Below are 21,778 nucleotides of genomic sequence, written 5' to 3' on the forward strand. Positions count from 1 at the left end.
CTTCCAATGGCGACGCCGCAGCTCATGAATATACATGAGCCAACCCTCGAGCACAGCAGGACTTTCTCCTCTAACTTTCCTCCTCAGAGATCTGCACGAGCTGTACTGTCTGCTCATTGAGAAACAACGTTTTAAACAGAGCCAGAGCCTGCTGACACACATCGACAAACACCATCTTTTTATTCTGAGCTGGACTGATCCATAAGGAAGATGAGTCTGGAACTCTTCAACTGGGTTCATCTGTCGCTGCAGGAGTCTGAGAGAAACGCTGAGCCTGATGGGAACTACAAGCCAAAGGAGGATCTGGACACACACTTCAGCTCCAGCATCATCAGCAGCTTCACTCACGAGCGCACGGAGGTGATGACGTCACCACAGCCTCACTGACGCTACATATCTCTCTAGAACTAATCTAGAAATAACATGTAAACTACTCAGTGATTTGTAAAAGTCATTTATTTTTTATTTATTGATAACTATGAATATATTGTAAAAACATGGGTTAGGCCTACATACTGTAACTATAATCTGTGTGTGTGTGTCTCGTACATATTACAGTTTTTCACTTTTTCACAGTCACTTTTCTCGAATCATCCATAATATTTGCAAAGAAGTATGTGCATTTCTCCAAACAATTCATACAAACAGCACCACACAATGGATTACCTGCAAAAGCTTTAGTTCATCTCTCAAAAGTAATTATTTATGTCAATGAATATACGAGTGCCATCAGAATGTAAAGTCCTCACATTCACCGTGTAAATGCTTAGTCTTGTTGTCAGTATAACTCTGTTAGCATTATTAGATTGCAACCATTTGGATGGCAGGTACTGTATTGAAACGCACTTCTTCTGTACACATTTACACACTGTATGTGGAGTATTGATTGAAAGAGACTGGATGAGATTCACAGCACACTGTCATTGTGATACAGAAAAGACAAATAAATATGGGTACAAAGATGAAAATACAAACTTAGGCAAACACAGGAAACTCACCGCAATGAAAGCCATGATTATTTCATCTGAAATGTGCTTATGTCCTCTGTTTTGTCTTTGCACCCTTCCACCAAGCATCCTTACTCTTCTTCTTCCTCTCAGCTGATCATTTCCTGGATGTTCTTCCTTTGTCAGACTCTCTTGTGTTGTCCTCTGTCTATATGCTTTCCTATTGAAGGTTCATGAGATGCATCTATTTTCAGAGAACTGGTTTAATATTGGTTGATCTACATTCTCTTCATTAGTGAGAGTCAAGATTCACCTCCACGATTCATGGAAAATTTACAAACGGTCTGATAGAAATGTGTAGAAAATATGCTTGACAGTTTTTGACAACGAGATCAACCATTTGGTATTTAATGACTTATACAGTGAACTAAAGACTAGATGTTTTGAGGGTAAGACTATTGCACAGAGAACTATGAAATACATTTTTAGCAACATGACATTAGCAACTGATAATGTTGGAAACCGCTGATAAATGTACATAATCATTTGCATGAAGGTACCAAAGCAATCACAACTGATGTGCACAAGTGACTAAATGATGTGGAGGTTGAACAAGAGGTTGATTTCATTTCTGAGATATGGGATATGATGAATGCAAATGCTGTTGCATATAATGCAAGTATACTTTTAAATGTTTGTCATTGCATACCGCATGCTATTAATGTTGTTATTAGCATACAGTATATATTGCTCAATATATAAGCAGTTGGCTAATATTTCATTCTGAACAGCGTGGACAATCTCATGAGAATGAGGAAAAGGGTTCAGAGAATCATGTGGCAAAGAGCATTCTCTCTCACACAGATCATCTGCAGAAAGAAAATCAGACCACACAAAACAATTATAAACTATTAAAAACAGAAGTGTGCACAAACGGAATCACTGGCAGTTTAAAGGAAGATTTTTGTGACAGATTTTTATTATCAACAAACAACTGTCTGATACTGAGAGTGATATTTATAAAGTTTTATGCTCTTATTTTTATACATAACATACAGTGACTTTACAGCATTCTGACACGTACTTCAGAAAATGTACACAGTAAAGGCATGTTTCTTGAAATAAAATAAACAGTTACTGAAATAACATAAAATATAAAAAAGCTAACTTATTTTACTTAAAGCTAGCTAGTTTCCAGACAAATTTCTCATTGTTGTTTAGTTTAACTTGAAGTATGAAAATAACCAAAACTGATACAATATTAAGATTAAAGTGAAAAAAGAAAATATAAAAAGAAAATATTTCAAAATTATAACATAAAAAAGGTGTATTTGTTTGTCAGTTCATGCAAACCCATTATATTTCATGATATATGACAATACTTATTATATTCTTAAAAATCTTATTCAGAATATTAACAAAAACTAAAATATTAAATAAATGGTACAAAAAAACACTGATTCAAGGTATACTTTGTATCAGTTCATGCATACCCTGGAAATCAAACCCATGACTTTGTAACCAAATATTATATTTCATATAGATTTTAAATATGGTAATGCTTTTATAATACATAGAATTTTTCATAAAGGTTTAATGCATTTCGTTTTCTTTTCAGACTCTGTGTAGCCACTTATATACGGGCTCGTCTCCCTACAGCTCGTTAAACAACATCGTCAAGGGCCTGAGTTTACTGACGGACAGCTTTTCTGACCTCTCGCTGACCTCTGACCCCAGAAAGCCCTGCAAGAAACCTCCGCCCAACTATCTGTGCCACCTGTGCTTCAATAAAGGCCACTACATCAAAGACTGTCCGCAGGTAAACGTGTGTGTGTGTGTGTGTGTGTGTGTGTCACTATAACAGAATCGTCTCTTTTTTTGTTTTACCAGACGGTCTGTTTTCATCTCTGATTGGGATAGTTTGAGGTTTAAATCAGCAGTTGTAGTTGTAACTATGTAACTTTTTATTAACTCCCCAATTTTACTTTTCAAGAGTTGGTTTTGGACCCTGAATATAAAACTGGCACAAATCTGCTCCTGGTTAAAGTAATGAGTCTGACCTGTCCCAGTGTGTTATATTTTAGCGTTAATCCTATAAACCAGTATCTTCTTTCCTCAAAGTGATCAAATATACCTAAAGACGTTTAAAGAGCTGAAGACATCTGTTGTTTCTGCAGGTAATCGTGAAACTGATCCTCAAAATTCAATTAGAAACGTTCTTCACACAAGTACATGAACGTCTAGCTACACAAGCTCAGTTATAAAACTAAATCATAATACTTTCTTACTTTCAAAAGTAAAGCAGCAGACTGAAAGGTTTAGTGAGCAAGCTAGAAAAAAAAAATAGTATCTAACGTTAAACTTGAGGCAAGAATGCATGTTAAGGGTGTTGAATGGGAAATGCATCTGTGTCCGTTTACGTGTGTGAGGTATGTTTCTGGCAGATTGAAGCATGAAGTTGAACTGATCTCATAAAAGCATCTGAACAGCCGTTAAACTTCTGGGTGTAACCAAATCTAGAGACCAGAATATGAGACTTTTAAGTGGGTTCTGTTGACTGGAGCTAGTAAGCAACCACCTAGCAACATACTAGCAAACTGAACATTTTCTGAAAATGTGCTCATCCTCAGGTCTATCCAAGTTTAGGATGAGTTTGTTTCTTCATCAGGTTTGTAGAAATGTAGCATTGCATCAGTGTCTCATCAATGGATGCTTTGTAGTGAATGGGTGCCGTCAGAATGAGAGTCTGATAAAAACATCACAATAATCCACAGCACTCCAGTCCATCAGTGAACATCTGGAGAAGCATCTGCAATGCAACTGTATAAACAGCAATGTTTAAGAGCATATAAATATAATGTGTATAAAATCTGACTCCAAATATAATGCATGCACTCACACTTCGGCGTTCTTGTTAGTTTGGTTCACTTCCATCAGAGAGGTGCGTAGATTTAATTTATTGCATGTAGAGAAAGTGTTGGTTGTGAAAAAACAGGATTTTGGAGATATTAAAGGTTTAAAAACTGTAATTGAAGAACACAGCAAAGTTTAAAAGTTTGTAGTTGGAACGTTTTATTTTTATTTTTTATGTTTACAAAAGAAGACTCACAGAGGATGCATTTACTTAATCAAAAATACAATAAAAACAGTAATATTGTGAAAAAGTATTCTAATGTAAAACAGCTGTTTTCTGTGTGAATCTGTGTTAAAGTGTAATTTATTTCTGTGATGCTCCGCTGTATTTTCAGCATCATTCCTCCAGTCTTCAGTGTCACATGATCTTCAGAAATCAGAATAATATGAAGATTTACTGCTCAAGAAACATTTCTGATTATCATCAATGTTAAAAACAATTGTGCTGCACAATATGTTTCTAGAAACTCTGATGCATTTAATTCTTAAGAATTATTTGAGTAAAAGACAGCTCAAAATAACAGCATTTATTTGAAATAAAAATATTTTATAACATTATAAATGTCTTGATGAACCCTTACGAAAGGAAAATATATTTACCAATATATTTTTTAAAATATATTGTGATAAATTGTAATATATTATTTTTCCTTTTTATTTTCTAATATATTATATATTTGAATACATTGAATAATTGAATTTATTATATAATATATTGCAAAATATACAAATGATTGCCGCTTTCAATATATTGCAATATATTGGAAAAAATAAATATTAAATCCCATATATAAGAATATACTGTATGCTTAATATATTACATGATATTTTACAATATACTGCACTATATTTTTGTTTTATAAGGGAATAAAAGTATAAAAATCCTTCTTTACTAAGTGCACTTTCTCTGAATTACAGGTCGTTGTGAGTGTAGCTCAGTAAAGTTCAACTCTCTCGTGTCAAACAGCATGTTCATGTTCCTCTGTGTCTTTAATGAGAGGCGTGGACTGGATTTGATGGGGTCTGAAAAGGGCTGTTGGGAAATCTTAAACTCACACTTAAACATATGGCTCTGAATTACAGGCACTGTGTCCGATTTTCATCAGGAGCCACTCCCAGAGTGCACTGCAACACATTTAAGATGCATTATGGGACATTTTAAGCTCATGCAGTGTGTGCCACACCTACAGTACTGTACTTATAAAAACATAGTATCAGTTCAAAAGTTGCCTAAGAGAATAAATCTTGCTCATGCAAAACATAAGTATTTGCCATATGGTTGTGCGGGGTGGTTTTTAAACATTTGCAATCTGTGAGGGTAGTTTGATTAATGTACTTTGTTGTTGATGTCACAGACAGTGCATCCAATTAAAACCAAAGGGAATTTGATGTTAAATCATCTGTCACTTGGTAGAAGATCGTCAAATTAGACAGATGCACGCACAGGTCATGTGATATGAACCTTTACGACTGGAACGGTGGAAATTACAATTAAAACCATAAAATGCATTTTTGTTGACTGAAACTTAAACCTATATATTTTATTTTTACCTCATAAAAAAAAAAGAATGGAATAAGTAATAAAATAATATAAAGAAGTGAATATAAAAATACAACTAAATATAAAAACAAGTAATACAATAAATAATGCAAATAAAATTAATTTAAGAAAACTATATGGACATTTATAAAATGTAAAAAAAAATTCAGCCAATGAAAACAGGCTTCGGCTGAAGGGTGTGTGTGTGTGTGTGTGTGTGTGTGTGTGTGTGTGTGTTTGACTCACATTTCCTGCTGCAGCTGGACTCGATGATGATGATGATGACGATGACGTCTCCTCTAAAGTATTCATCATATAGAGGGTTACAGGGGCCCCTCAGCGGCCCCGAGGGACACAGAGAATAAACTCTGAGAGCCCATGATCTGTGCTGTAAAAAAGCTATTTGATTTTTAGCTTCTCTTAGCTGCTGCCTCACAAAAAGTCTTTAGTAAAACTACTTTGTTTGCAACTTTTTTTCTTGCAATCTCAAGTTTATATTTCGGAATTCTGTCTTTTTTTTCCCAGAATTCTGAGATCATATCTTGCCATTCTGACTTTTTTGTTTCTACCATGGTAAAAAAAATGAACCGTATGTGTGATTGCAGGTTTATATTTGGACTTTTTTCTTAGAATGCCAAGAAAGAAAAAAAAAGTCATTTTGAGAAAAAATAAAAGTTGCAATTACTACTTTTTACTCAGTGGCGAAAATAAATTTGCACAGATAGTAAAACATTTTATATAAACTTTAAAAAACTTTTTTGTTGTTGTTGTGTATGTGTTATGGGTTTATGTGTTTGAGTTAGGTTGAGTATAAAATTACAAATCTGGGCATTACTTTAAATAAAAGAATTATTAACTGAAAAAAAAATTATATATATATATATATGTATGTATGTATACAGTTTTATTTATTTTATTTCATCTAGCAAAGAATGCATTTCAAAAATGAAATATCAAAATAAACAAAATAAACCTAAAATGTAAAAATAAGCTAGACAATAAAAACAAAGTATTAAAAATGACACTAAAACTTAAGTTAAAACTAAAGTTAAACTGAAAAATTTAAGTATGACAAAAATTATATCCAAAATAAATAATAAATTGCACTGCATTGCTGTCATATATAGTTAATTCCACAATCACCCGTTCACAATTGGTTGTTTAAGAAAAGGTGTTTCTGAAAAGTTGTTGTGAAGCAGATGTGAAGGATCAGATGTGTCTGATTAAAGCAGAGCAATGCAAGTAATCATAATCATAATCATACCCACACAGGCCCGAACCCGTCCAACACCGAGGGGCAAATCAGAGCTCTGGACAACACCGGGTCTGGAACAATTAAAATCATGAATGATTTCTGAATTCTCATTGATCCTGAGCCAACCGCAGACACACTCATCCTGAACAAACACCCCTAATAACCGCAGAAAAGACAGTTAACATTCGGTTAAGAAGCTTCATCCAAATACATCTGTGAAGTAAATCTGAAACAGACCTGAAAGAGAAAAATGATTGGAGAAGAAGAGAGTTTGTCCAGTATAGGACAGGAAGAATTGTATAAACGTGTTAAATCATCTCAACCAACAACATGTATGTTAGACCCTATACCATCTAAGCTCCTAAAAGAAATGCTTCCAGAAGTCATAGATCCTCTTCTGACTATTATTAATTCCTCATTGTCATTAGGATATGTCTCCAAAACCTTCAAACTGGCTGTTATTAAGCCTCTCATAAAAAAACCACAGCTTGAACCCAAAGAACTAGTTTATTATAGACCAATCTCGAATCTCCCTTTTCTGTCCAAGATACTAGAAAAGGTAATATCCTTACAAATTATATTCCTTCTTAGAGAAAAATGGTATATGTGAGGGTTTCCAGTCAGGATTTAGACCGTATCATAGTACTGAGACTGCTCTCCTTGGAATTACAAATTACCTCCTCTTATCATCTGATCGTGGGTGTATCTCTCTATTAGTTTTATTGGATCTTAGTGCTGCGTTCGACACTATTGACCACAGCTTTTTTTGCATAGACTTGAACACTTTGTTGGCCTTAACTGAAGTGCATTAGCATGGTTTAAATCGTACTTATATGACTGCCATCAATTCGTAGCAGTGAATGAAGAGGTATCATATCGATCACAAGTACAGTAGGGAATACCTCAAGGCTCAGTACTAGGGCCGTTACTTTTTCGTTACTTTATGGAAACTGTTATGATTTGCATTTTTTTAATATATATATATATATATGATGGTTATGAGAACAGAACAGGAATAACCTGATCAGCCATCTGCATATGAAATGCATTAATATCTATGAAATATCTCTGATTTTGATGCTGTATAAGCCATATGGTTTAAAAATTATTCTTACAATAGGATGCTGTTATGAAAACTTTGATAGCGCTTGTTTTCTGCGTTTCGCATATTGTGTGATTTTATGTCACATCACTCGAGTGCCTGTTCATTACAAAGATATTTGTGTATTTGGGTAAATATAGGAAAAATAATAGTGACAGCAATAGAGATCAGAACATCAACAGTAAAACAATTCTTTATCTCATATTCAGTGGCCTCAAAAGCTATCTGAAAAAATAACACTTTCTGGATTGAATTGATAAAACAATCAAATGTTAAAAAAAAAACTGTTTTAGTGTTTTTAAATATCTCTCAACTGTGTATGTGTGTTTTGTTCACTTAACATTTAAAAATTTTAAATGCAAACCCAATTTGTAAGTTTGTAACTATGAAATATTTCTGCTTGTATGGCATATGACCACCATCAATTCGTAGCAGTGAGTGAAGAGGTATCATATCGATCACAATTGCAGTCTGGAGTACCTCAAGGCTCAGTACTAGGACCGTTACTTCTTCAGTTGCGCTGCACTATATTTTTGTGGAAACTGTGATGAATTTTATTTTTCAGGATTCACAGATTAATAGAAAGATCAAAAGAACAGTCTTATGCATCATAAGAAATGTTATTACTGTCCCTTTTAATCAATTTAATGCATCTTAACCGAATTAAAGTATTTTAAAAAAATGAATAAGTCTGGTTGACCCATGTATTTTGAATATTAGTCTGATTTTTTGCATCTAACAGTGGTTTTCTGGGCAGGCTCGTCCTAAAGGAGAGGGTCTGACGCCGTATCAGGGAAAGAAGAGGTGTTTTGGTGAGTACAAGTGTCCCAAGTGCAAGAGGAAGTGGATGAGTGGAAACTCTTGGGCGAATATGGGTCAGGAGTGCATCAAGTGCCACATCAATGTCTATCCTCACAAACAGGTGAAGAAATACTGGAGGAAAACACTCAATATCTCAACGTCGTTACACACACTCCCATTTTAGTCTCACTGATATACTGTTATTGTTTGTGTTAGTGTTTCAAATGAGATTGAATTTTTCGTTTTTTTACTTTAATGTTTTACTTATACTGTTTAGTGTAATTTATTTAGTTTGAAGTTTATTTTTACTTAATTATACCAACCCTGGCTTGAAAAGAAGAAGATACTTTAGATTGAACAATTAAATAAAAACCTGCAAATGATTGAAAGTGTAAATCTAACCAAAAATTTCTGCTTGTGCAACTGAATGTTTCTTGCTTTAAGGATGTTTTACTGGGAAACAAGACAACGTCGCTGATTTCTGAGCTTTGTTTTTGTCTCGTCCGTATAAACCTAAGCACATCTGCTGGTGACTCAGGAACCCTGAGGGCTTCTGGGTGAATGTTTGGATGGTTTCTGTTCGCTTTCTTGAAACATCTTTACAAAACGAGCTGCAGAAGAACATCTAAACTGACTGGAAAGCATCTGTTAGTTATTAACTCCAGAGCCAGTTCTTCACTTGTAGATGTAACAGTGCTGTTTTGGCTCAAGATAAAGCTACTTATTAAGTTCTGAAGCTGGTAGAAAACACCTGATGAAGCTCTCTTCAATGCTTTGGACTTCTCTTTTTCCTTTAGTGTCCACCACATGTTCTTCTGTATTGTCATTTTTTCTTTTGCCCTGATAAACCCTTTCTTGTGATTGTCAGCGTCCTCTGGAGAAACCCGACGGTCTGGACGTATCGGACCAGAGCAAAGAACATCCTCAGCATCTGTGTGAGAAGTGTAAGGTGCTCGGATCCTACTGCCGTCGCATCCAGTGACCTCTGACCCCCGTCACGCCAGCTGATTCCTCACTGATTGAATATGAGTTTGCAGGTTAATAACCACAGAAAATGACTTTTTGAATATGCATTTGAGGTTGTTAACGTTAACGGCGCACCACAGACAAACAAATATTATCTCAATTATTTTGAAATTGTTCTCCGTGGTAATTATCATTAAGTCACAACTCACTGCTGATGTCTTATGAAAGCTTTAAATATAGAAATTAAATTTAAGTTGATCCTAATTTTAGCAGCTTTTAATACACCATTCAGATTTGCTTAATGGTGCAAGTACTAATATTTGATATCAGGCAATAATTTATTGGCAGGACTTCTTTCCTGTTCTTCAGAACCCGTAAATACTGGATATTTAATGATATTCAAAGATCTGATGTTAATCACTGAGTTAGAGATCGACACAGAATTCACTAATAGTCAGAGTTCCCTCCAAAATGATGTCACTTCCTGTAGGCTGATGTCATGAAGGAAGTGGAATTTTTTGTGAAGCTGAAGTGATTTTGGAAAAGACTTACAGGATGGAAAATAAAGTGATGATTACTTAAAATAATGTTGTTATTAAAACATTTTGATAAGAAAAAAATGAAGATTTTTTTTTTTTTTGGATTTAATATACACCCCATATTATTATTAAATGTTATGATTTGCATTTTTTTTCATATATGATGGTTATGAAAACAGAACAGGAATTTCTTTGAAAACTTTGATAGCTCTTGTTTTCTCTTTTTGCATATTGTGTGATTTTATGTCACATCACTCGAGTGCCTGTTCATCACAAAGATATTTGTGTATTTGGGTAAATATAGGAACAATAATAGTGACAGCAACAGAGATCAGAACATTAACAGTATTATTACTGTAGCTTTACTTATTTGATGTGATGCTTGTTTATTCAGAATTAAATCTGTGCCTGTATTTTTGAAAAATGTTTTTTAATATCTCATACTCAGTGGCCTCAAAAGCAATCTGAAAAAATAACACTCGTCTGAATGGATAAAACAATCAAATGACAAAAAAAAAAACTGTTTTAGTGTTTTTAAATATCTCTCAACTGTGCATGTGTGTTTTGTTCACTTAACATTTACATGCAAACCCAATTTGTAAGTTTGTAAATATGAAATATTTCTGCTCGTATGGCATATGACCGCCATCAATTGAAGAAGAGGTATCATATCGATCACAAGTGCAGTCTGGAGTACCTCAAGGCTCAGTACTAGGACCGTTACTTCTTCTCTTTGCATGTGTGTGTTTTGTTCACTTATTTTCAATTTTTAAACGCAAACCCTAAGTTTGTGACTCAGACTGTGAAATATTTCTGCTTGCTGAAGGCAACGTGTCATTAATAACCTCTGAAGCAGAAATATGCCTTATACGCTCTCATCAACCTGTAAATACAAATAAAGCACTAAAACATCACCTCTTATTGCTCTCGGCTTTATTAATCAAAGTCAGGTGATGAACACTGGTGATAGCACACTGGCCATAATTCATGCATGAGAACCAAAGATCTGGTCAGACGTGACTAAGACGTGATGTGATGATATGATAAGATTAATTATTTTTTTAGCACAAAAACATTTCATAGTGACCGCAGCTTTAAAATTGCATGACTTTTGAAAACTGAATATAATGCACATGTGCTTTTCTGCTGTTTTTTGGTCACTATGAATTGCTGGTATATGGGAAAGAACATCTTTAAGTGTACAACATTGACATTTCTGAACATCACACAGCTTTGCAGTAAATAAAGAGTATTCTTTAAATCCGAAAGTGTCTATGTTTCACATTGTGTAGCTCGAGGCTCTGAATGCATCAGCAGCAGGACAGTAGAAGCGACACGGACTCTACTCGAGTACGCCGCAGTCACTAATGCTGATTCTCTTCGCGGTTCTTCCCGAGCGAGAGCCGAGCGCCTCCACCTTCCTCACCACATCCATCCCGTCTTTAACGCTGCCGAACACCACGTGTCGCCCGTCCAGCCTGGAAAACACGCGCACACACACACACTCGCTCGCTCATTCATATTCAAAGCATAGAAGCGGATTCATGAAAACGGTTTCCGTACCACTCTGTTTTGGCGGTGCATATGAAGAACTGCGATCCGTTGGTGTTGGGTCCGGCGTTAGCCATCGACAGGATACCTGAGACACACAAGAACACGTCAGGAGGAGCTCATCTGTGTTTTAACGGCTGATGCTGATTTTAATGCACATCTGTAAGGCGCTTTAGATAAAAGCATTTGCTAAATGACTAAATGTAACAGTAAATTTGCATACAAACACATATTATTACATATACAATATTGACATCACAAAAAAGATCATAATAACATTTTTTTATTATAATTATAAAAATGAAAGCAATTATAATTATTAAAAAATGCTTTAAAACAGTAGTAAGTAAAAATAAGTGTAATTTTTGTAGTTTAAATAATATTAATGTATATTATTATTTTAAGATCAAAATTGTTGTTTGAAAATATATTAATATATACACACACACATTTAGTTTTAGTCATTTTGTTGTGCTTTTGTCATTTTTATATATATTTCCATTTAGCGTTGTTTTACAATTTAGTTTAAGTTTTAGTAATTTTGTTGTGCTTCTAATATTTTTAAATATATTCCTATTTTGCTTTATTTTTATTTCAGTTTTACTTTTAACATTAATGTAACTTGCTTTAATTTTTTTTTTTTATACTTTTCTGTTTTTTTATCATTTTGATGTGCTTTTGTAATTTTTATTATATTTATTAAATTTAGCTTTATTTTAATTTCAGTTTCAGTTTTAATATGAATGTAACTTGCTTTAATTTTTTTTTTTTAAGTTTTAGTAATTTTGTTGTTAATTTTAAATATTCATCTGTAAGTTAAATTATTATACATTATAAATTATTTTATTCGATAGGGTTTCAGTTTTGGCAATTTTAGAACTTTTCAGTTAGTTGTCAAACCAACACACACACACACACACACACACACACACACACATATATATATATGAGATTTATTTTAGCTTCATTTCAATAAATCAAAGCACTAACACTTGCTCTTATAGCGCCCTCTAGAGGCGTCCACATGTTCCTACAGAAAGCCTGAATGATCTTTGTACAGTGAACTAAACTCACTGACATTCACCAGGAACACATGAAGACATTCATAGATTACAGAACGACGCTGACAGCATCTGATGAAGCAAGCAAACACATGTCAGAGTGTTTCACCTGGTCCTGTGTGTTTCAGTCTGAAGTTCTCATCTGGAAACCTTGGACCGTAGATGGACTTTCCTCCAGTCCCATTGTGATTCGTAAAGTCTCCCCCCTGAGAGAAACACAAATACATGTTTGTTTCACTGAATCACAAATGCAAAACACATTAGAGGCTTAAAATCTGGAGTATGAAACAATTAGTCATTAGATGTGCAATTAGTCGTGCGGGATTAACAGGGTTCTGCTGTAAAGACATCAAGGGAAAGAGCGTTTCATTCACATGATTGATCATTAAAGGGATTTTTTTAATGTGAACATAATGCAACTGGTTACATTTGCTCAGGATTCACCATTTCAAAGCACATTTGACATTCGTGCAATTCAAAAAATTACAAATATAAAGTCTATCAATTATGCCAAAATATGCATGTTGTAGATCTGTGGGGAAAATAAGCATTTAAGTGGTAGCACATGCTGTAAATGTTTGAAATGCCATATTTAATATCACATTAAGCATAACACCGAACATGCAGGTGAGTAGCTGTCTGGGTTTGACCTAAATGAGCATTATTCATCTGCGTTTCTGTGAAACAGCTTTAATGGAAAGCCAAGCCTCATGCAGGCGTGTGAGATCTTGATCTGATCTGGTCACCTGACACATGAACTGTGGGATCACTCGGTGGAAGATCGAGCCTTTGTATCCGAATCCGTGCTCACCGGTGCACAGAGCTCGGAAGTTCTCTAGAAAACACACAGAAGATCACATAAAACACCTGTGGCTGAGGAATACCTTCATTTTTATTAATAAAGCACATTCAGAACAACTCAAGGTTGACCCAGTGTCCTCTACAACACACACATACTCCTGCACAACACACAAAAAACAATACAATGTACTGAATATTAACTGTTTTCAAGCACTTTACCTGCTGTTTTGGGCACAACATCCGCATTCAACTGGAGTTCAGGAAGAGAATTAAAGCTCATGAATGAGAATCACTTAAAAATATTGTAAAATAATCACACTTCGAAATAAATACGCATAGAAACTGCTGTAACATTAACTTGAACATCTAAATAATACATATATTTTAGAAACGTTGATTTACGCAATAAAGTATTATAAAGTAAAGTATTTTGGATCATTATTAACAGGTTATAAATATTCTACCATGGCGAAGGCTGAGCTTATGAATATTAATTAGGTCAAGGTGCCGTTACTTTATAAACCTCGTGGAGCGTACAGTCACGCATTCTAATTAATATTCATAAAACCTCCTCGTATTCGTTGATTCGCCAACTGACATCCGTCCAGCGTTTTCAGCCAATCAGAAAGACTAACTCTCGTGAACGTCTCGGTGCGTCATTAATATTCATGAGCCGAGCCGAGCCTTCCTCGTAGTAGAGTTCGTAACTTCTCTCGCACTCACTTCGAAGGTGACTCTACCGAGAGGTTCGTTATCCGCCGCGATGTCGAAGAACACCACCGGGTTGTTGTTGGCTTGAGCTCCGGTAGCGTACATGCGCGCGGCGGTGAACGCCAGCGAACACAGTTTAACCCTGTTACTGATGAATAACATGCTGACTGCGGTCTGCGACTCCGCGCTGTTACACACAGGAAGAGCTGAAGCGGAAGCACGCGCGCGCGTCAGTCACATGTTGATTCATAAACATAATAACTAATTAATGTCAATTAATATAAATAGATTATAAACATATATGATATATACTTTATATAAATACAAAAGTTTTTTAATAATTAAAAAAATATATTTAATTTAATTAAAATGTGTAAAATATAAAATGCAACTAAAATATGTAAAATAAAAGAAAAAAAGTCATAAATTGTAGCTATTTGTATTATTATAAAAAACATAAAAATCAAGAAATGTATATAAGTTTGACTACTAGATTCAAATAAACCCTCAGGACGCATGAATTATTAAATAAAAAATACACATAAATAATGTTTATATAACCTAATATGACAACAAACTGTTAGAAGAAAGGGATCATTGGGGTTCTATATAGAACCATAGGGTTCTTTACTCAACTCCAAAGAACCTTTTATGCTAGAAAGGTTCTATAATGACAAGAAAGAACCCTTTTGGCACAAAGGGTTCATATCTTGAATTTTGTGATCATTCACATGCATTCATAAATGCATTTGAATACACCGAATAATGCAGTGAAAGAACGCACTCAAAATGCACACGTGCACTAGTATGACTTCATCATGTAACTTTACATTAGCCTAGATGCATGCACTTTTTAGACACGATTTGTTTAGTTTTTTAATATACTTGATACTGTTAAAAGGCACATCATTAAAACAAAAAAATATGAGTTCACATTTCACACCTAAACAAGCGTGGAAAACATAATTATAAATATACTAAATTAGTTAAAAATGCCTATCCATTTACAGCTATGATTTGCGAACCACAAACTGACTCAAATGATTCGCGATCCCGCTACGAACTCCCGAACTGACTCAAATGATTCGCGATCCCCAAATTGACTCAAATGATTCGCGATCCCCAAATTGACTCAAATGATTCGCGATCCCGCTACGAACTCCCGAACTGACTCAAATGATTCGCGATCCCCAAATTGACTCAAATGATTCGCGATCCCCAAATTGACTCAAATGGTTCGCAGTCCCGCTACGAACTCCCGAACTAATTCAAATGATTCGCGATCCCCAAATTGACTCAAATGATTCGCGATCCCCAAATTGACTCAAATGATTCGCGATCCCTCTACGAACTCCCGAACTGACTCAAATGATTCGGGAACCCGCTACGAACTCCCGAACTGACTCAAATGATTCGGGAACCCGCTACGAACTCCCGAACTGACTCAAATGATTCGCCATCCCCAAATTGACTCAAATGATTCGCGATCCCACTACGAACTCCCGAACTGACTCAAATGATTCGCGAACCCGCTACGAACTCCCGAACTGACTCAAATGATTTGCGATCCCAATACACATAATGCTATAAAAGTGTGCACATGGAGAGAAATAAACAGCAGATTTTCATGTTAACAACTTTTTTAACTTGAGCAAACGCTGCTAATACACATACATTTGTTAATAAAGTAAATAAAACGAAAACATGAATGTTTTAATGGTACTGAATAAAAATAAACGATCCACTCGAAAGTCTCTGCTCATCATGACAGGACCTGGATCAGTGAGCTGCGTCTCGGGCCGATGACGTCACTTCCATGGAGGCATGTTGTACACGCCCCCGTCCCTTGACTCCGCCCCCATGTCAAAAGAGTGCCACACAGAAGGACGTGCAGAAAAGTGAAGCGCAAAGGAAAAATGGTATCGCAATGTATTGCAAAATCATTGCTTTTGCGCTGTTTCATTTGTTTTGCAATTCTTAATTTTTGTTTGCAAAAAGCAAATGTATTTTCCTCAATACTTAAAATGTTTTAAATTTGTTTTTATTGTTTTTGTATATTTTAAATAACGTAAATCTTTCTGATTTAATAAAATAAATAGTCACATACATGGATTTTTCTGGGCTAAGCCCCGGATCTCCACTCACCCTAGAACCACCCCTGCTACAGTAACCTGATTTTAAAAATAAAAGTACAATGTTAAATATTAAAATATAATAAAAATTTAATGTACAAACATAAATAATAATTGAATGCATGTGATTATTAGTATTATTAAGTAACATATATAAAACAAAAGTACAATAAAAATGTTAATATTTAAAAATTATTAAATTTAATAAAAAATATATAAAATAAAAATACTTCATTCAATGAAGCTATTTATTTAAATAGGATAAAATATAGATATTTTATAAGTATATGATTTATACTAAAACCAAATAAACCCTCAGGTGCATGAATTATTAAATAAAAATCCCATTAATTATATGTTTATATAACCTAATATTATTACCATTAGTAACATGATTTCAAAAATAAAAGTTAGATGATAAATAAGTTTTTTGTTTTTAAATACAAACAAAATAATAAGAAAATAATAAATATATATAGATTTGTTTAATTAAACTTGAGTTTTAGGCACTATCATCAGCCATGTTTACATTGTCATTAATGCACAATGACACATAGAGACATAGTTATAAGATTAATCTCTTTTTTAAGTCATTCAGGGCACAAATGCAATTTGAACTGAACGTTAGTAAATGATTATCCACCAGGAGCAGTTTGTAAACTCATGGAATCAATAATTCAGCTTAATAACAATAAATATCAGTCAAAGTGCATGGAGTTTATTGAGGTTTGGTCTGTTGAGGATCAATTAATTAAACCACATACATAGGACCAAAGAATCACAATGAAATGCTTTATTTCTGCTTCACAGCGTGTGAAAATGACAGCCATAATCTCACAAGTCCCAATAAACATTTATCTTCATGGCGACAAACAGAAAAATGATTGAGATGTGATAATGCAGCTTCAATCACTTCACAAATAAAAGTAATTTAGAATCAGATATTAAAATCATTCATCTCTTTCATAAAAAAGGGAAGACTTGTGTCACGTATTAAAAAATTATTTGCATGTGTTTAATTTTTTGCCACGTGATGTGATCATCCGATCAAGCGCTAAAAGGATAAAAACAATAAAAAAGAATTTACCAAAAACAAAACAGAGCTGAAAATAATATTAAAATATTAAAAATGGCCATTAGCTTTTACATACAGCTGCCCTTTCTACAAATAAACAAGCATGTATAGATATTTACTTGTACATATTAACAGTATTTCTCATATTAACATGAAAGTCTGTCAATGAAATATCCTTAACGGAGCCTCCAACAGCTTTATATATTATTGGTCTTTCTTGAATGGAAGTGTGTTTTTCAGGATTTTATGCATCGCTCCGTCTGGATGTGAAACACATGATGAGTAACACAGGCTGCGTTCACAATTACATACCATTTATATATATGTGTGTCTGTGTGTGTGTGTGTGTGTGTGTGTGTGTGTGTGTGAAAGGTGTAATTTCCACTAACTACTGTCATAATTATGAGGTGAAAACTGGTCGAAATGACTTTAAAAGTAAGGACATTGTAAGAAATTATCGGATTAAAAAAGTCAACAATTTTGACGTATTCTCATTATTGAAAGTAATTATCTATATCATAATTATGACAGTAGTGAGTGGAAATTGCATATTTTAACTTACTTATCTCATAATTATAACTTTGTCATGATTTCAATTTAGTATGCCATAATTTTGACTTTTTATCTCATATTTTTGGCTAAATTCATTGTCATTATTAATTATGACTTAGATTTATTTTCAATTGACGACGTCATAATTTCAACCTTTTATCTCATAATTATGACTTATGAGATAAGAAGTCATAGATTAATTATTAGACAGACTGTCACAATTATGACTAAATCAGAATTATGAGATAATTTAGACTTTTTAAGACTCAGATCATAATTTTTACCTTTCATCTCATAATTGACATATTCCATAGTTTTAACCAGTTTTGACGTTTTATCTCATAATTTTGACTAATGCCATAATTTCAATGTAGTATGTCATAATTATGACTTTTTATCTTATAATTATGACTTTAGTCAGAATTATGAGATAATTTTAAACTTTATATGACTCGGGTCATAATTTGTACTTTTTATCTCATAACTGAATTGTGTCATAGTTTTAACTTAGTATGTCATAATTTTGACTTTTTATCTCATAATTAGGACTTATTCCTAATTACAATTTACAGTGTCATAATTTCATCTTTTTTTTCTCAATAATTTTGACTTTATTCATGAATCTTTTATTTTTTATCTCATAATTGACATTTAATAGTTTTTATCTAATAATTTCAAGCTTTTGTCAACTTCAACGTAGTCTCATTATTTTAATAATTATCTCATAATTATGACTGTAGTGAGTGGAAATTACATATTTCAATTTACTGTCATAATTTTGACTTATCTCAGTTATGTTATACAATATGTCAGAAAATAGTGTCAGGTTCAACTTATCTCATAATTATAACTTTGTCATGATTTCAATTTAGTTTGCCATAATTTTGACTTTTTATCTCATAATTTTGATTTATGCCATAATTTCAATTTAGTATATCATAATTACGACTTTTTACGATCTTATAATTATGACTTAGATCTATTATTAATTTACAAGTCATCATTTTAACCTTTTATCACATAATTATGATTTATGAGATAAGAATTCAAATTAATTATAAACCAGAATTATGAGATAATTTACACTTTTTATCTCATAATTTTGACTAATGCCATCATTTTAGTTTGATGTCATAATTACGACTTTATATCTTAGAATTATCTTGGAATTAAGAGATAATTGTAACTTTATATGACTAGGGTCATAATGTTTTACCTTTTATCTCATAATTGACATGTCGCAGTTTTATCTAGAAGTATGTAATAATTTTGACATTTCATCTCAGAATTCTGATTTACAAAATAATGATTATTTTCCTATATATGGCAGAACTGGGCTTTCTTGGTGAGCAGAAGAGAGACTTCTTTCAAAACATTCAGCTACCTTACAAACCCCAAACTTTTGAACGCTAATGTAAATATAATTCAATGCAAATATATGAAATAGTATGCAGTGTAGCATTGCATTCTGAACGCAGCCCATGTTGTTTTCACACATGGACAGAAGAAACATGGGTGACCTATCAAAACAAATGTATTCACAAATATTTACACGAGTTCTCAAAAATAACACAACTGCATTATGAACAGAAGTGAACTAGATAGATAATTGCACGGTGGGAGCATGATTTCTATTTTTTCCCTTTACGTTTCCCAAAAACGTGATTTGTTTTGAATAAGAGCTGTGCTTCGATTGAACGTTTGAGAATTGCCTCTGAAACGCTTCTGAACATTAAAACGATGAACAAAAACAGCTTATTAGACGTGGAGGAGTAACATGAGCACAGTATAACAGCGGACGGATGATTTCTTTTTATTATCAAAATCAAAGCGAGTAGAAAAACGCTAGCACACATATTGACTAGATTCACGTGGTAAAAAAGACGCAGTCAGTTCATTGCAGATTTCTCGCGTTCATTTGCTGACATTAAACGACAATCAAAATCCTTTCAGTCGTTCTGAGATAAAAATAAGGTACTGGATGCAGTGATAAGGTTACTGTCGGCATCTGTCCGTCTGTCAAGGCTGGCTTTGAAATCTGTAGTCTGTACAGGAAGAGGAAGTGACGGTAAGTGCATTTGTGTTTGTCAAGTATGAAGGAGCAGCTAGTCGCGGGTCTGATGTCTCAGTTATTCTCAAAGAGAGACAGCAGGTCATCATTGCTGCTGCTGGGAAGCTCTGCAGGATCCAGGAATGACAGAAGATCGTCTGGATTCGTCAGATCTGGAAGCAGCTGCAGGAGGAGAACAAGCAAAACAATCAAAACTGTTTTTTCTCAGCTCTAAAAAATACAAACAGTTATTAGTCTATTTATACTATTTCTACTTATTAAAACAGGTTATAAACATTAATGAATGTTAATCAAAATTGTCTGGAGTCAGTCTGAACTCACTTCTAAGGAGGCCTCGCGCATGTCTGGTCTGCTCTGACCTCCACACGAGGGGTTAAAGGTCATCTCTGGGTGCATGTGACCGCTGGGGGCGGAGCTGTGCTGGGTGGGCGGCGGCCTACAGGCATGGGGCTGCATACTGTGCTGCAGAGGATTATGGGATTGATCTGTGTTGAAGGGGTGAGGCGTCTGTGACAGAAAACACGCATGAACTGACATTAAGGATCCTCAACACCGCTATCATCTGACATAAACCTTTTTTAATTACTCTATCATCATATGATTAAGAAGAAATGTAATGTTTTTTCTAATTCAGTCGGTACCAAAACAAAAATGTAAATAAAATAAAAAATAATGTGGTATTTATAAAATAGATGAATAGATAAAATAGTAAACTGAAAGATTTATAATTTAGGATGCAATACATATTGGCATTGGCTGATATCAATGTTTTATCACATCTTTTTTTTCTGATTCAAACTATTTCTCTCAGGTTACAGATATAGTTATCAATGTTTTCTGCTTTGCATATAATAATATACATTAAATAACAAACAAATAAGTAAAGTTTAAAGTTTAAAATTAAATAAAATTACTGAATGAAAGTTATTTTATTTATTCATGCAAGCTATTTTATTGTTATTATTTGAATGACAAAATATACAAACATTAAAAAAGAAATTATAAAAGTGATTAAAACAATACAAAAAGGCTAAAAGTATGATAGAATCTACAGTAAAAGTGCAATAGTTTAATATAATTAAACAAAAAAGAAAATAAACTAAAAAATATATTAATATTATAGCTATATTTTTATATATAGCTTTTTTTGTATATTCTGCCTTAATTAGTTGTTTGTTATTATATATATATATATAAACAGCTAACTAAACAAATAGTTTTCATTATAATTATCCTTTGTAAGACAGAATATACAAATATATATAAAAAAATAAAAACAATAAAAAAGGCAATAAAAAGGAATTACAATAATAAAAGTCTAAAACTTTAAAAGTAAATAGAATTCAAACTTAACAGTATTTATACAAAAACTGTGTATATTTATTTATTTTACATGATTCCCAATTATTTATATTTACAATTTCTATTTGTATTTTACATTTTTATTTAAACATTTTAATTATCAATTTATTTAATTTTATCTTTGAAGCAGATTGGTTACGTGACAGCATTAATTAAAGTTTCTTAAGGGTCAAGATCATGTACATAATATCTGTCACTCAGCTCAGATTAACAACAATACAACAATAAAGGAAGTATTTTATTATGATTAAATATTTCTGAGACTCACGGCGTCCTGCAGCGTGCGTGTCTGGCTCTCAGAGGTCAAGAGGTCAGCGGGGGGGTAAGACAGGTGTGGCCTCTGAACGAACTCACTCACTGTTGATGATGATGCTGCGTTGCCATGGGGATAGTCACCAA

The 21,778-nt window shown here is 33.5% G+C and overlaps 3 protein-coding genes across 4 annotated transcripts in view; 1 reads left to right on the forward strand and 2 right to left on the reverse strand.

Annotated features, from left to right (window-relative positions):
• Nucleotides 1-40: 40 nt before the first annotated feature.
• Nucleotides 41-10,830, forward strand: LOC113111404 (zinc finger CCHC domain-containing protein 24). The gene is made up of 4 exons (XM_026276068.1): nucleotides 41-360; nucleotides 2,566-2,766; nucleotides 8,515-8,679; nucleotides 9,427-10,830. The coding sequence occupies exons 1-4, from the start codon at nucleotides 211-213 to the stop codon at nucleotides 9,538-9,540; spliced, it is 630 nt and encodes a 209-aa protein (XP_026131853.1). The 5' UTR covers nucleotides 41-210; the 3' UTR covers nucleotides 9,541-10,830.
• A 149-nt stretch (nucleotides 10,831-10,979) lies between these two features.
• ppifb (peptidylprolyl isomerase Fb) lies at nucleotides 10,980-14,409 on the reverse strand. The gene is made up of 6 exons (XM_026276073.1): nucleotides 14,200-14,409; nucleotides 13,696-13,726; nucleotides 13,422-13,510; nucleotides 12,785-12,881; nucleotides 11,627-11,702; nucleotides 10,980-11,541 (listed from the first exon to the last, which is right to left on the reverse strand). The coding sequence occupies exons 1-6, from the start codon at nucleotides 14,347-14,349 to the stop codon at nucleotides 11,406-11,408; spliced, it is 579 nt and encodes a 192-aa protein (XP_026131858.1). The 5' UTR covers nucleotides 14,350-14,409; the 3' UTR covers nucleotides 10,980-11,405.
• Nucleotides 14,410-17,015: 2,606 nt separating this feature from the next.
• Nucleotides 17,016-21,778, reverse strand: part of LOC113111382 (zinc finger MIZ domain-containing protein 1-like) — a 29,624-nt gene continuing 24,861 nt past the window's right edge. For both annotated transcript variants that reach the window (XM_026276022.1, XM_026276023.1), the window contains 3 exons: nucleotides 21,648-21,778; nucleotides 20,339-20,524; nucleotides 17,016-20,179 (listed from right to left, as the gene is read on the reverse strand). The exon at nucleotides 21,648-21,778 is cut by the window's right edge and continues 27 nt beyond it. In XM_026276022.1, coding sequence (XP_026131807.1) covers nucleotides 20,072-20,179; nucleotides 20,339-20,524; nucleotides 21,648-21,778 — 425 coding nt within the window. In that variant the 3' untranslated portion in view covers nucleotides 17,016-20,071. The remainder of the gene's footprint in view (nucleotides 20,180-20,338; nucleotides 20,525-21,647) is intronic.

This window comes from Carassius auratus, chromosome 12, assembly GCF_003368295.1.
Source record: "Carassius auratus strain Wakin chromosome 12, ASM336829v1, whole genome shotgun sequence".
NCBI lineage: Eukaryota > Metazoa > Chordata > Actinopteri > Cypriniformes > Cyprinidae > Carassius > Carassius auratus.

What these genes read in the sequence shown, in the direction of transcription:
- ppifb (XM_026276073.1), bottom strand. Translation starts at nt 14,349, where the DNA reads ATGTTATTCATCAGTAACAGGGTTAAACTGTGTTCGCTGGCGTTCACC. An exon ending in TGTTGTGCCCAAAACAGCAG is followed by an intron (nt 13,511 to 13,695) that starts GTAAAGTGCTTG and finishes TGTGTTTTCTAG; the next exon opens with AGAACTTCCGAGCTCTGTGC. An exon ending in TGCACCGCCAAAACAGAGTG is followed by an intron (nt 11,542 to 11,626) that starts GTACGGAAACCG and finishes CGTGTTTTCCAG; the next exon opens with GCTGGACGGGCGACACGTGG.
- LOC113111404 (XM_026276068.1), top strand. Translation starts at nt 211, where the DNA reads ATGAGTCTGGAACTCTTCAACTGGGTTCATCTGTCGCTGCAGGAGTCT. An exon ending in TCACTCACGAGCGCACGGAG is followed by an intron (nt 361 to 2,565) that starts GTGATGACGTCA and finishes TTTTCTTTTCAG; the next exon opens with ACTCTGTGTAGCCACTTATA. An exon ending in ATGTCTATCCTCACAAACAG is followed by an intron (nt 8,680 to 9,426) that starts GTGAAGAAATAC and finishes TGTGATTGTCAG; the next exon opens with CGTCCTCTGGAGAAACCCGA.